Source organism: Heloderma suspectum, chromosome 4, assembly GCF_057233095.1.
Source record: "Heloderma suspectum isolate Gila_16-S chromosome 4, 16-S_ref, whole genome shotgun sequence".
NCBI lineage: Eukaryota > Metazoa > Chordata > Lepidosauria > Squamata > Helodermatidae > Heloderma > Heloderma suspectum.
The window spans coordinates 269,617,408-269,631,220 of record NC_139461.1 but is presented as its reverse complement, the minus strand read 5'-3'; the positions used below and the strand labels follow the sequence as shown (position 1 = coordinate 269,631,220).

At 45.2% G+C, this 13,813-nt stretch overlaps 1 protein-coding gene across 1 annotated transcript in view; it reads left to right on the top strand.

Annotated features, from left to right (window-relative positions):
- The window catches only part of NECAB3 (N-terminal EF-hand calcium binding protein 3), a 136,967-nt gene that overhangs the window by 67,606 nt on the left and 55,548 nt on the right, over nucleotides 1-13,813 (top strand). Inside the window, exons 4-5 of the mRNA XM_084848363.1 lie at nucleotides 2,819-2,844; nucleotides 3,155-3,252. Coding sequence (XP_084704489.1) covers nucleotides 2,819-2,844; nucleotides 3,155-3,252 — 124 coding nt within the window. The remainder of the gene's footprint in view (nucleotides 1-2,818; nucleotides 2,845-3,154; nucleotides 3,253-13,813) is intronic.

The window sequence follows — 13,813 nt, the reverse complement described above, 5'->3', positions numbered from 1 at the left end:
GCTTCGCTTCTCCCCCCGAAGTTCATGCGACGGGGGGGTGTCTTCCCGCCTCTCCCGGCCGAAATTCAGGCCAGGGGGGAGGCTTCCCGCCTCACCCGGCCGAAATTCAGGCCGGGGAGAAGCGCCCCGTCTCCCCGGCCGCAAACTTCAAAAGAAAAGTAAAAAAAAAAAGCCCCGTGATAGGCTATGTAATGATTTACGTAGCCTATCACGGCTAGATCTGCAAAGTCAGTCATGATAGGCTACATTAATCGTCACGTAGCCTATCACGGGTGACTTTAAAAAAAAAAGCACATACGCTAATGGCGGCCCCCATAGGGAGCCGCCATTCGCGTTCCTTATTTGGTCCCTGTAGTTTACGTAAAGATTTACGTAGACTACGGCGAAAATAAGGGCAAGGCAATTAGCATTGCCCTTATTTTCACCGTAGTCTACGTAAATCTTTACATAGACTACAGGGACCAAATAAGGAACGCGAATGGCGGCTCCCTATGGGGGCCGCCATTTGCGTACACGCTTTTTTTTTTTCCAAAGTCACCCGTGATAGGCTACGTGACGATTAACGTAGCCTATCATGGCTGACTTTGCAAATCTAGCCGTGATAGGCTACGTTAATCATTACGTAGCCTATCACAGGGGTGGTTTTTTGTTTTTTTTTACTTTTCTTGTAATGGCGGCGGCGGCAGCCGGTCAAAAGACTGGGTGCCGCCCCCGCCCCTGACGAAGACCTGCCGAACCACCGCTGGGACCCGCCGCCGGGAGCGACATTCGTAAAAGGTAAGTCCCATCCCGGGTGGGGCGGGGGATGGGGGAGAATTTCTCCCCGAACCTTCGGAGGACCAAATGCGTTGGCACTCGGCCCCCCGACGTTTTGGGGAGAAATTCTCCCCCATCCCTAGTAAGCACCTTGAAAACAATCCAGTGATTACTCGAAGCCAGCACGGATTTGTCAAGAACAAATCCTGCCAGACGAATCTGATCTCATTTTTTGATCAAGTAACCTCCCTTGTGGACTGTAGGAATGCTGTGGACATCATATACCTCAACTTCAGCAAAGCTTTCGACAAAGTGCCCCATGATATCCTGATAAGCAAACTAGCTCAAAGTGGGCTAGATGAAACAATGATCAGGTGGATCCTCAGTTGGCTACAGGATTGGACTCAAGGAGTGCTTATCAATGGGATCTTCTCCAACTGGGGAGAGGTAATGAGCGGAGTACCACAGGGCTCAGTCCTGGGCCCAGTGCTCTTCAACATTTTTATGAATGACTTGGAGGAGGAGGTGCAGGGAATGCTGATCAAATTTGCAGATGACACAAAATTGGGTGGGATTGCTAATACCCTGGAAGACAGAAAGAGAATTAAAAGTGATCTGGATAGACTGGAGCACTGGGCAGAAAACAACAGAATGACATTTAATGGAGATAAATACCAAGTTCTGCACCTAGGAAAAAGAAATCAAATGCACAGTTACAAGAAGGGGGGTACTTGGCTCAACAAGACTACAAGCGAGAAGGATCTTGGAACTGTGGTAGATCACAAGCTGAATATGAGCCAACAATGTGATGTGGCTGTAAAAAAGGCAAATGCTCTTTTGGGCTGCATTAATAGAAGCATAGCTTCCAAATCCTGGGAAGTACTAGTTCCCCTCTACTCAGCACTGGTTAGGCCTCATCTGGAGTGCTGTGTCCAGTTCTGGGTGCCAGACTTCAAGATGGATGCATACAAACTGGAGAGGGTTCAGAGTAGGGCAATGAAGATGATCAGGGGACTGGAAACAAAGCCCTATGAGGAGAGAGTGAAAGAACTGGGCATGTTTAACCTTGAGAAGAGAAGACTGAGGGGAAATGTGATAGCGCTCTTGAAGTACTTGAAAGGTTGTCACAGAGAGGAATGCCAGGATCTCTTCTTGATGATCCCTGAGTGCAGTACACAGAATAATGTGCTCAAGTTACAGGAAGCCAGATTCCGGCTGAACATAGGAAAAACTTCCTGACTGTTAGAGCAATACGACAATAGAACCAATTACCTAGGGAGGTGGTGGGCTCTCCCACACCGGAGGCATTCAAGATGAAGCTGGACAGCCATCTGTCAGGGATGCTTTGACTTAGATTCCTGCACTGAGCAGGGGGTTGGACTCGATGGTCTTATAGGCCCCTTCCAACCCTACTATTCTATGATTCTAAAAGGAAGCCCTCAGACCACCCTGTAGACTTCGCTGGTGGGTACAGATGCTGAAGAGGAATGCATCTGATGTGCACAATAATCTGGGTGGTGTCGATCAGGTGAGTTCACTTCAGAAAGTCTTGCTGGCTGCCCCATGCCCACCCCAAATAATCCTCTAGCATTCTTAGGTATAACTTGCAAGACAAGCTACACCCACTGAATTTCCCTCTTCTACACAACTATCAATGGTGCAGGAGCCCTCTCCTCCTTTTCACATGGCCACACTGTTTGGCCATGCTGTCTGGGGATAATGGGAGTTGTAGCCCATCACATCTGGAGGGCACAATTTTGGGGAAGGCTGCTCTGGGGGATAGGAAAGAGGAATGTCAAATGCAGATACAAAGATGTCCACCTCTGCAGACGGCACAGCAGTAGCGGTGTCTGTGCCTCTCACAGAATGCAATTAATTTCTACGTATTTGCATGTCACATATGTTTAAATGCCTTAAACCATTTGAGCAACATTTGGAATGAAGATTTAATTTGGAGCCTTAGTTGACAGTTGCCATTTTGCCACTTTCAGCAGCTGCTTCCCTCAAGTTCAGAATCATCATCTCACATGGGCATGTTTTCTTTTTTCTCTGTCTCTTGCAGCAATTTAGAGACTGAGAAGTTGTGCGGTAAGTAGGTCATTAACTTTCCCTACTATGAAAAATGTACTTCTACACATGTTGTTCCATAATTGTCCCCAAAGTGTGTGCCCCTCTTTTGAAGTTGTTGATCATTGCTATTTCAAGATAGGGCCCTGGTCAAAAGGTGATACTTGACTCAGTTCTGTAATGTCACTGGCCACCTACCACAATGACAACAACACAGATGTAAATGATAATGGGGACGGCCTTTCTGTTTAGGAAAGGGTTACAAAGCAAGTGTGGGACAAAACAGCATGCCTGATTTCAACATCGTAACATGCTTTTTCTCCTATTACAGATTATTTCGCAGAACATCTTGGAGAATACAGGCATGTCCTGTCTGCTTTGGAGCAACTCAACACTGCTGTGCTATCAGCCATGGATAAAACCAAACTGGTAAGTGTGCATTGGTTTTAGAGATGGTTTCAAGTAGCCTCCAGTACTGCAATTTGCCTACAGGGCAGCTCTTAATAACAGACTATTCGTTGCCATATGAATATTCATGGCCCAATGAACGGACATCCAACCAATGAGGAATAGTTCAACTGGGCAATAGAGCTGTGTGTGTGCGTGTGCGCGTGCGCGTGCATGCACGTGCATGTGTGTGATCATGGCAATCAAGGGAAAGCTTGAAGTGTGTAGAAACAGTTGGCACCTCACTGCTCTGCACACTGTCTCCAATGCCCAAGGGCTTCTGAATCCATTTGTCTCATATTCAGTAGGATAGCCAATGGAGGCTGGTGGCTGTGATTCCATTCTGGGTTTCAGCCAGAACCAGCCAGAACTCTAAAGGAGCTTTCCATAGTGCCAAAACCTATCCCCCAAATGGGTTTGGCACCTTGGACAGCCTCTTCTGGCTGGTTCTGACTGAAACCCAGAATGGATTCACACACACCCTGAAATCAGAGCCACCAACTCCACTGGGGATGGCTTTCTAAGCTTTATTGATCTTCTGTGGACAGGGTGGCCAGTTTGCAGCCTGGAGCCCTTGCACGTACTTTTAAAAATTCCAGGTCTGTGGCCACAATCCTAAGCTCACTTACTAGGGAGTGAGCTCCACTGAACAGAGTAGGTCTTACATCTGAGGAAAATGTATAGGATTGCACTGTAAGAGAGCCAGGGCAGCTGCAGTTTCTCCTTCTCAGCTCCTACATTCCCCTCTCCCATCCTCCATTGTTGCCTTGTAGCAGGGATGGTGAGGGAACCAGTGGAGGAAACTGGGGCTGCATCATCTCCAGCAGAACCTGGAACTTTCAAAGGTACAGGAGCCTCAAGTAGTCCATGCTCTCTTTAAGTTATCTATTTGACCATGTTAGCAATGCTTGGGAAATATTTTAGATTTTTTAAAGATTTTAAATTTTATGTTTTCATCCATGATTTTGAAACTGATTCCATCCTATTTTCCATTTTGTGAAGGTGACTACTGAATAACATTATTATTATTATTAACAACAACAACAACAACAACAAATTACTACTACTACTACCAGATTGGCATGCAGTGAATATTTATTTATTTAAACCATTTCTTAACTGCCTTTCAAGACCATAATCTTCCCATGGCAGCTTACAGCATTAAAACAGTACAATTTTTAATAAAAATCTATTAATTATAAACAATTTTAAATAAATCCAGTTTAAATACAATACAGTTTCAGAAGTTACTGCCTGTTTAAGGAAAGTGTTGTATCCCCCAGCAAGTCCAGCTAAGAAGGGCTGATAACCTCGTTGGCTCAAGCGGATGTTGGCTTATGTGGAAATGAAATGGATGCCACAATGAACCAAGAATTATGTTTCCCCATTTGCCCTCTTTCCTCCTTTCTCTCAAAACATGCATGCTAAGCTGGAGCCAGCCAGAAAATGGCAAGGCCGCAAAAGACTGTAGCCACAAAACCATCAGTTCCTTCAGATAACAAATCTGTTTTGAGTTGGGAGACAGTTTCTCAGGGATACTCTGTGAATGCAAGATGGGCATCTATTCAGCTGAATATGCTTCTAGCAAAGAATAAACCATTGAGCTAATGGTGTACAGCATTCCCTTCCCTTTACAGCCTCCTTTTCTGCTTCCCAAAAGGAAAATCTCGTACTTCTTACCAAAGCCTACCAAAGCAGACCCTTTTAAAACCTTCTGCCAGTATACTACGCTTGCAGTAGAGTGCCTTCCTACAGTAAAGTGCGACCTCTGTGAGAAAACCTTAGCGCATAATGGATGAGAAAGTTTCCTGGGAATAGTTTGTATCTTAAGTGTGCAAACTAACTTCACTCCTGTGCTGAAATGCTTATTCCATTTAGGAGGAGGGGAATTCATGGGGACTTCACATCTCAAAGGAAGCATCTGGTGCTGCACGATGCAGATGAAGGTGTGTGCATGCGTGTCTGTGCATGTGCGTGAAAAGGAGAGGAGGGGCGCTTTCAAGACAATTGCTCAGTTGCTATAGGACAGCCTTCCCCAACCTGGTGCCATCCAGATGTGCTGAACTACAGCTCTCATCATCGTCCTCTCCCATCCCTGCTCACTTTGTTCTACAGCAAGATCACCAGGGGGTTGTTGCCACCTTTCACCCTGGTGGAAACAGTGGCACTGGCAGCAAGGGCAGTGGGCACTGCGCAAAGGGGCCCGGGGGTTCCGCATAGGGCCCAGAGAGGCTGCATGTTGTCTACCCCAGATCTAATCCACGATGTGTGTGTTTAGATATACACTCTTTTATGGACACAGGTGTCAAAAATTAAATCAACACAGAGAATTAGCAAAATGAGAACGATTCCGTTGTTCTTATAGTTACTATTTAGTTAAAGGAGGGGCTGTTGCTCAGTGGCAGGGCAGCTTCTTTGCATGCAGAAGGTCCCAGATCCAAACCTCAGTATCTCCTGGTAGGGCTGGGAGAGAATCCTGCCTGAAATCAGTGTTGTCAGTAGTGGGCTAGATGGACCAACGGTCTGACTCCGTCTAAGGCATCTATTGAAAACAACAACAACAACCCACCGTTTAGACTTAGATGTTCACCAGTGAAAAGAAAGACGCAAATTAAAGGCCACTGCCTGTTCTTCTGGAAGAGGTTCTTTACCAGCAGGATGATAGGCTGAAATTCAACAGGTGCATCTCTCCCTGCTTTATCAGGGAAAATACGAATAGGTCAGGGTAGCATCAGCTTCGGATCCCCTCAGCAGGAGTCTCAGTAGGCAGAGGAAGAGGAGAGAGCTTGTCTCATTACTCCAGGCTGTATGGTTATAAAGGTTGCTCAATGTGAAAACTCCCAGTGCTGTTGGAGAAGGAGAGACATTCAGATCCTGGAAAAATTCCATCCCTGGGAGAAAACAGTGTGGGCTCAACAATGGGGCAACAGATGAATAATGTATGCTGCCAGGAGTCCCAAATGGAGAACTATGATATAATATTAGCCTGCCACAGGTTTCCTTCATCAGATGGGCCTAGATTCTTTATATGTGATGCATGTTAACTGGCTTTCACATGAGTTCCCCTCTGCTTAGGAAATCGCTAAACACAGAATGCGGGGCGGGACATAGAGAAACTCAAAGGGAGTCAATCCAAAATTCTATGGCATATCCTAAGCATTTTCCTCCAAACAACTCTCTGATACATCTTGGATATTTCCATTTTTCAAGTTTGCTCACAAACTGGTGTTAAAATAGAGGAGGGCAGGTGGGGTTTATGCTCACAGAACCCACATTCGTGACGGTGGCACTGTAGAATGGCATCTTGCATCTGGCCAGAGGGAAGCAGGGCATGGGAGCAGGAAGGGCATGGGAAGTGTTTCAGTGTGGCTCCAGCCTGTGCAGCCTAGGTGATGTGAGAGCCCCAAGGCTACTTTGAAGGAGTCCAACCTATGTCTCATCCCCATGCCAGCATTGCCCAGATTCTGGGAGAAGCAACACTGATATGGGCAGAAACCTCAGCACAGGCAACTTATGCTACCAAACCAGCATGGGAAGGAGTTACACTGCAGTGGCTCTCATACTAAGAAGGTCATGTCTGAAGGGGCCCTAAATGAGATGTGGAAGTAGACTCTTGGGACATGCAATCACAGACTGAAGAACTTCTGAATCAAACATGGCACTTGGTTGGCGTTACTTCTTTGTTGAAAACAGAACGTATCAATGCCTTGGGGATCCCTAGAAAGTCTAGACAAGCCTTCCCCAACCGAGTGCCCTCCAGATGTGTTCAGGCTACAACCCCCAGCATGACCCAGCTGGCTGGGTCATGCTGGGAGTTGTAGTCCTAATGCTTCTGGAGGGCACCTGGTTGGGGAAGGCTGATCTAGACCCTTTGTAAAGCACCCCCTTAGCCGAATCCTGTTTTATTATTTTGTCTTATAATTTGTATTCACTTTGTGTGTACATCACTATGAGCTATCAGACAGGCATTGTAGGACTCCCATGAATGAATTCTGGGTTCAGTTCTCTATTTATCCTAGCTTTCCAGTACATGGTCATTGAAGACCTGCTTCCAAGTTAGTGAGTGAGAAGCACAGGTTTGCATATATGGGACCCAAATCCTCGATCTGAAATGCAATGCTAGCAGAATTGGGCAAGTTCCCATTTTATGGGGTGCTCTTTCACTGTGTGATCATCAAATGTTTCTCTCTCCAACCCCAGAATATGAACCCCAATTCAGAGCTGTTTTGTGTTTAGCCGTGAGGAGGAACCCAAGATTCTGACCCCATGCTATACATAAAACATGGAGTAGTCTGGATTGTTCCTCTGCGAAGTCTGTACTTGAGTATTGCAGTGATAGGGTAGCTCTCTTTTCCCATGGACCTATTACTGCAACTGCAGTAGTCCATCTTTGCACCAGGACTTGCTTACTGCTATTATGGGCCAGAAAGACCAATCCCCCAACGCATCTCTAGGGCAAGGGTGCCACATGACAATTTTGGCAGTATGTGATAGTGCTGCTCTTGTGCACACTGCAGTTTTATTCAACATGCTGGGCCTTGGTGTGGTTTCATTTCTTATTTCCTGATCCAGGCAGCAGTGCACAATGACCAAGGCAGACAGTGACTCTGTGCCATAGCCAGGCCTACAGGGCCTCCTGGTTCTGTCCAAGTATGCCACCAACCTCTGTTGCTTATGTCTCTGGTAAACCTGCTCTAGGGTGACTGCATACAATAGTGAACACGACCTTGGTATTTGAATAGCGGTATAGAGAAAGGAAGAGGCCGCAGTGGCTTAGTGGTTAAGACGCTGAACTGCAGACTGGAAGGTCGGCAGGACAGCAGTTCGAGACCCGAGTGCTGCGTGACAGAGTGAGCTCCCGTCTTCAGTCCCAGCTCCTGCCAACCTAGCAGTTCGAAAGCAAGAAATTGCAAGTAGATAAATAGGTACCGCCTCGGCGGGAAAGGTAACAGCGTTCCGTGCACCTTGGTGTTCAGTCATGCCAGCCGCATGACCACGGAAGCGTCTTCGGGCAGCACTGGCTCTTCGGCTTAGAAATGGAGATGAGCACCACACCCTAGAGTTGGACACGACTGGTTGGGGACACCTTTACCTTTTTTTTATAGAGAAAGGAACTTTGTTAGCTGTGGTTTTTCCCACTCCTACAACACCAAAGGTGTAGTGGTGGCAGGTCATGCTGGGGCTTCGCTCTGGCACTTTTTTTGAAGCCAGCTCCCAGCCGGGTTGCAGTCTGCTAGGGAAGGTGGAGGGAGCAGAGGGAGTGCAGGTGGCTGCTTCTTGACTGCCTCTCGTTGACTACGCAGAGCCGGCCAGACAAAGGGAGCGAGCAAGAGAGGGAGCCTGGGGGAGCTCTGCAGCCTCCCCTCCCCCCCCCACGTTCTCCTCCTCAGCTCTTGGCTTCTCCCCTCGTCCCTGCTCCGTGCCTGTGTGCCCGGCTACAGCAGCAAGGTGGGGGGCGGGCTGCCACCATTATTTACTTATGGGACAGGGCAGGTGGCTGGTTTGTGCCAGTTTTTAGGATTTATCACACAATCCTATGCAAGTTTACTCCGAAGTCAGTCCCACTATGTTCAATTGCTAATTGGTCTTTCTCCCAGGTAAGTGTGCATAGGACTGCAGCCTTAGCTGCCTTCCCAAGATCTCTGTAAATTTAACTCGAAATAAAGACCCATTGGATTGCACTGTTAATTCTTGAACATTAATTTCTACACTAAGCAGAATTGCCAAATGCAACCTGCTCTGTCAGCTACAGTTTTTGGAACAAGGTTGGCATATATCTGGGCAAACAAACCCTGGTGGAAGGAAAGAAAACAGAAAAAAATCAGTTGGGGGAGAGGAGAAAGAAGCTGTGTGTGTGTGTGTGTGTGTGTGTGTGTGTGTGTGGTTCAGTCCAGCTATGTGGACTTTTCTGTTGCGGGATGGGAGAGAGATAATGAAGGAGCTTAGGAAAGGCTAATGGGGAAAGTTGGGGTGCTAAGGGAGTGTGCAAGGGGGCTGCTTAAATGAGAAGGGATCTGTCCATGAGGGCTGAGTTGAGAGGGTGAAGCTTCCAGAGAGTATCATATTTTGAAAACCTAAAATGTTTGTGTTTGAGTGAGTGAGTGAGTGAGTGGGTGAAAAAGATTTTAACACCCCTGCATTTTTTCTCACACCTCCAATTGAAATGCCACTGCCTTGCTCTCAGCTGCACTGTTTTTGGATCCCAGTTGAGGGCTGTATAACTTAGAAAGTTGTGTAATCTTAGAAGGGGGCATGACTGTGAGGGGCATGGCTGTGACTGTCACGAAGGGACCCCTGCACTTCTGCATTTGCCACCACACTAGTGACTGTGTCATACAGTTCTCTCTTCTGTACAGCCAGGCCTCCTAGGTCTCCTGTGCTCTCTTCTCCAGAGGAAACAGAACCATCAAAGACTACCTGAATTTCCACACTGCTCAGGGAATGTCAAGCAAACCAATGTTAATACTTGATAATTCTGTATTGATCTACATGGGGCTGCTTGTCTTCTTGAAAGTCTGTTTGTGTAATATAGCATTGGGACAGCATTGATTGCTAAGCAGGACGCTATATTAATTGCCACATTTCCAGGGATTACAGAAGTGACATCCAGGTACACTTTATTGCGAGACAGAGGGACAGACTTGATGAGACACATAAGATCCATGATCAGGCCAACCAATGCCTTTTTCAAAGCTTGAGAGCAGCTCTATGTGTATCTGGAGTCAAAGAAAACAGGAGAACATCAAGAATAACCCGACAGAAAAGAAAGAACAAGTCTCAGGATGCAGAAAAAATAAAGTTTCACATTTCATTCTTCAAAGTAGCCCAATGCGTTTTGGCCCTGTGGCATATATTTCTGGGCCTTCTTCAGGGGTTAAAATTTGTAAATAGCCTGCAGAGATCTCTGAAAAGATGTCTCAAAGAATACTTTCTGTGAATGGATTTATTATTTGAGATATCTTTTCAGAGATCTCTGCAGGCTATTTATACATTCTAACCCCTGAAGAAGGCCCAGAAATATATGCCACAGGGCCAAAACGCATTGGGCTATTTTGAAGAATAAAAATTTATTTTCTTACATCCTGAGACTTGTTTTCTCCTTTCCATTGTGTCTGAATTGGAACAGAGCCACATTGTTGGGGAATGGGTGTGTGTGTGTTTTGTTTTTACTCTTCTCTTCCACCATTCCACTATCAAAATGGCCTCACCAATGCCATTGAAACTCCTAATAGTGTTCTTGTAAAAAAGAAAAAGATGGGTACAATTTGAAGCACCTGTTTTTCTCTCTCCAGTGGACCAATAGCAGCCTCTGTGGGAGAGGTTGATTGGGAAAATGGAACTCTTCCCCAATTTAATTCCTCCCCTATGAGTGCTTTTAAGCTTCAGAAAAGAGACTGGGTAATCATATCCTCCATATTGCATGGATGTTTGGCCCTAAAGTGAGGCAAAACCGAAGCTCTATAGTAGAAAAAAACACCCTCCATATATGAAAATGGCTCTTAGTGTTAACACTAAAACCCTTATTAGGGGTCTTAAAGACTTAACAATCCTTCTCTATTCCCTGGATCACACTTTATCTCCATTGGAATTAAAAGCACTGAAACCTAATAATACAGGTAGAATCTGGGATCTATTTTAGACACAAATGCATTAGAGAGATAATTCAGCATGCTCAGCAGGGTGGAACTGTGACAGATTTCTGATATTTCCTGTGATTCAATCCCCCTATGGTAATAGGCATGACCCAAAGGTCACATCTGAGCATAGATCTTGCTATTTGAATGGGATAATCACTTCTTTGACTCGATTAAGGCATATGTGAACGAAGCAGGCCTGACTCGAATCTGATTTTGTGACGACAAAAGTTTTGGACAGACTTGAAAGTAGAATGAAGCAGTAAAACACAAATGTCTCTAGATCAAAAAGAAAAAAAAACCTTGAGGTATATTAGGGCAAAACTAGACATGTGTCCGCCACATTCATATATAAAGCAGCTGGTAGCTGGCCTCATTTTAGCAATAAAAAGAGTGGGTGGGAGAGAGATGCTGACCTCTCAGGCCTTCGCTCCCTTCAGTTCAATGTTCCAGCAATTTTCTTCTTTTCTGGGTCTTGTCCAATACTGGAGCTGAAAAACTGTTGGAGCAACTTACTGCTGGGAGTTAAGGTATGGGAGGAGCTGTCATCACCTGCAGCTCTCAGTCTTTCCAGTGTGCAGCAGAGGATTCTTATGAGGAGTAGGTCAAGGAAGGATCCTGGGCTTTCTCTGTCACCTGTACCCATGGAGTCAACATGTATTGATTTAAACTGAGAAGTTGTCATTGCATACATTTCTACAGCCCCTATGTAGCTTCAATAGCACATATGTGGATTGACTGCTGATGTGAGTGGTAGTTTGGGGGCATTTTGCCTTTTTAGACTGTAAACTCTTTGACCAACTTTCAACGTGCACTGAAGCTGTTTCATACAAGTGTGTTCTGGTAGAAACCTCTGGGGACTGCTCACTCCAACTGTCGTGTCACTTTTTTCAGTAGTTTAATGTATTCCAGTGGGATAACTCCAAAATAAGGAATCTGTGGATCACGGCTGCTGTTCAGGATCACCTGTCCAAATACTGGAACCCTGAAATCTAATCTAGCCAGTATATGGAAGAGTAGGGTTCATGAGTTCCTTCCATCCCCACAACTAGCGATGTACGGATTGTGTAAAATCTGTGTTTCACAGATTGTCAGGCGCCTTTCGTTCCATCGTCCACCCATCGCCAGAATTAGAGGGGGGATTTCTGAATTTGGGCAAATTCACATTTGCACAGATACACATTTGCGCAATTTCACTCATGCAAAAATGCACGAATCCCCCCCAAATGCATGTATTCATGCTTTAGCTAATGGGGGAAATGCATTTTTTTGGCTGGGTTTTTGATTTTGCATTTTTTTTCTATGACAAAATTTGTGGAAAATTCAGGAAAATTAGAAAACTGCTCCACAGGTCCGCAGAATCGACCCGATGGGGGGAAAGCTGGTCCGCTGCAGAATCCGCAAGTCAGATTCATTAAAATCCAAATTCATTTGGTTCCATTGCAGATTTCTCTGACATCCCTACCCACAACCCAGTTGGTTAAGAGGAAATTGATAAAATTCAGAGGAAAGTAAAATGTATGACCCCTTCCTTGCTCCTCCTCTGCAATTTAACAGCTGGATAATGAATGCATGGAGGTCAAGGCACTGACCACTGATTTCCCCTGCTTGTTAGAGTTGCACTAGTAAATATTTAGCATCGAATTTCCCAACAAGGCTATTAGGTTAGGCCTCACTAGTAAAGGCTCCCAACTTCTACAAATCACAAATGATTTGAAAGATGGAACAAGAACTTGCCCCTGCACTCTATGGCATACTAGTCAACAAAATTTAAAAGAAGCTTAGTCTATTCTGTGGTCAGTATCCAATGTGGCAGGAGCACTAATGCAAATTACATTGCAAGCGACCTCTAGCACAACACCAATAGCGTAAGCTGGCACGATGGGGTTCCCTGGAAAATCCGTCATGGCAGCTAATGCTTTAGGCATTGCACTAGAGATCCCTTACGCTAGCACAATGTGATCTATGTTAGTGCTTGAGTCGCATTGGAGACTGCCCACTGTGTGAGGACCCTATACTCAGTTTGGCATAAATTTAAACACAAATATTCTCTAGGTCTGCCACACACACCCTTACCACAGTGTACTATAACTAGGGATAGGTGATCCTGTCAAGTTTTCTTTTGCTCAGCTCACTGGATTTCAGCAGTTACATTTGTCCTGTCCCCTTTCTGCTGCAATTTGCAAATTTTATCTTTTTAAAGTTTGCAGAAAAATTCACATTTTGTGCACATCTCTCCTGATATACACATTTTGCCTGCATGTTTTCAAATGTATGCATTTCTCCTCTAACAGGGGGTCCCCAATATAGTGCCCACTGGCAGCTGCAATGGCACCAATGAAGGGGTGTGCAGTATGGCACCCACAGGCACCTGTGAACCCCCCCTTTTTAAATATACATACATGGATTTGCATATATCAATAGCAATGAATACATATTAAAAGAATACAACTTACTAGCAATTATACATAGGCTTCAACAAAAGTGAACCAAACATCAAATACGTATCTATTTGAAGGTGGCATCTGTATGCCACCCACTCAATTATTGAAAGCATTGTAAGATCCTCAATCCATTGCATTATAAGAGGTGAGTGTTTATCCTGCCAGTGTTATAACATCAGGCTTTTAGCTGTCAAAAGGGTGCGGAGAATCCATTTATGCTGAGCATTTGTTAATTTCCATGAAGCAGGTAAATAATTTAAAAGAGCATGTACTTCAGTGAATATGAAAGACTGTTTCAGTACAAAATTTATCTGGTTATAACCTCCTTCCACAAAAAAGCAATTACTAGACATTGCCAAAACATATGTCTAAAAGAAGCATTAGCTGTATTGCGCTGCCAGCAATTAGCCAAATTAGACAACCCCTTATTAAAGAGATGTTGCAATCTCCAATAGACATGAAACA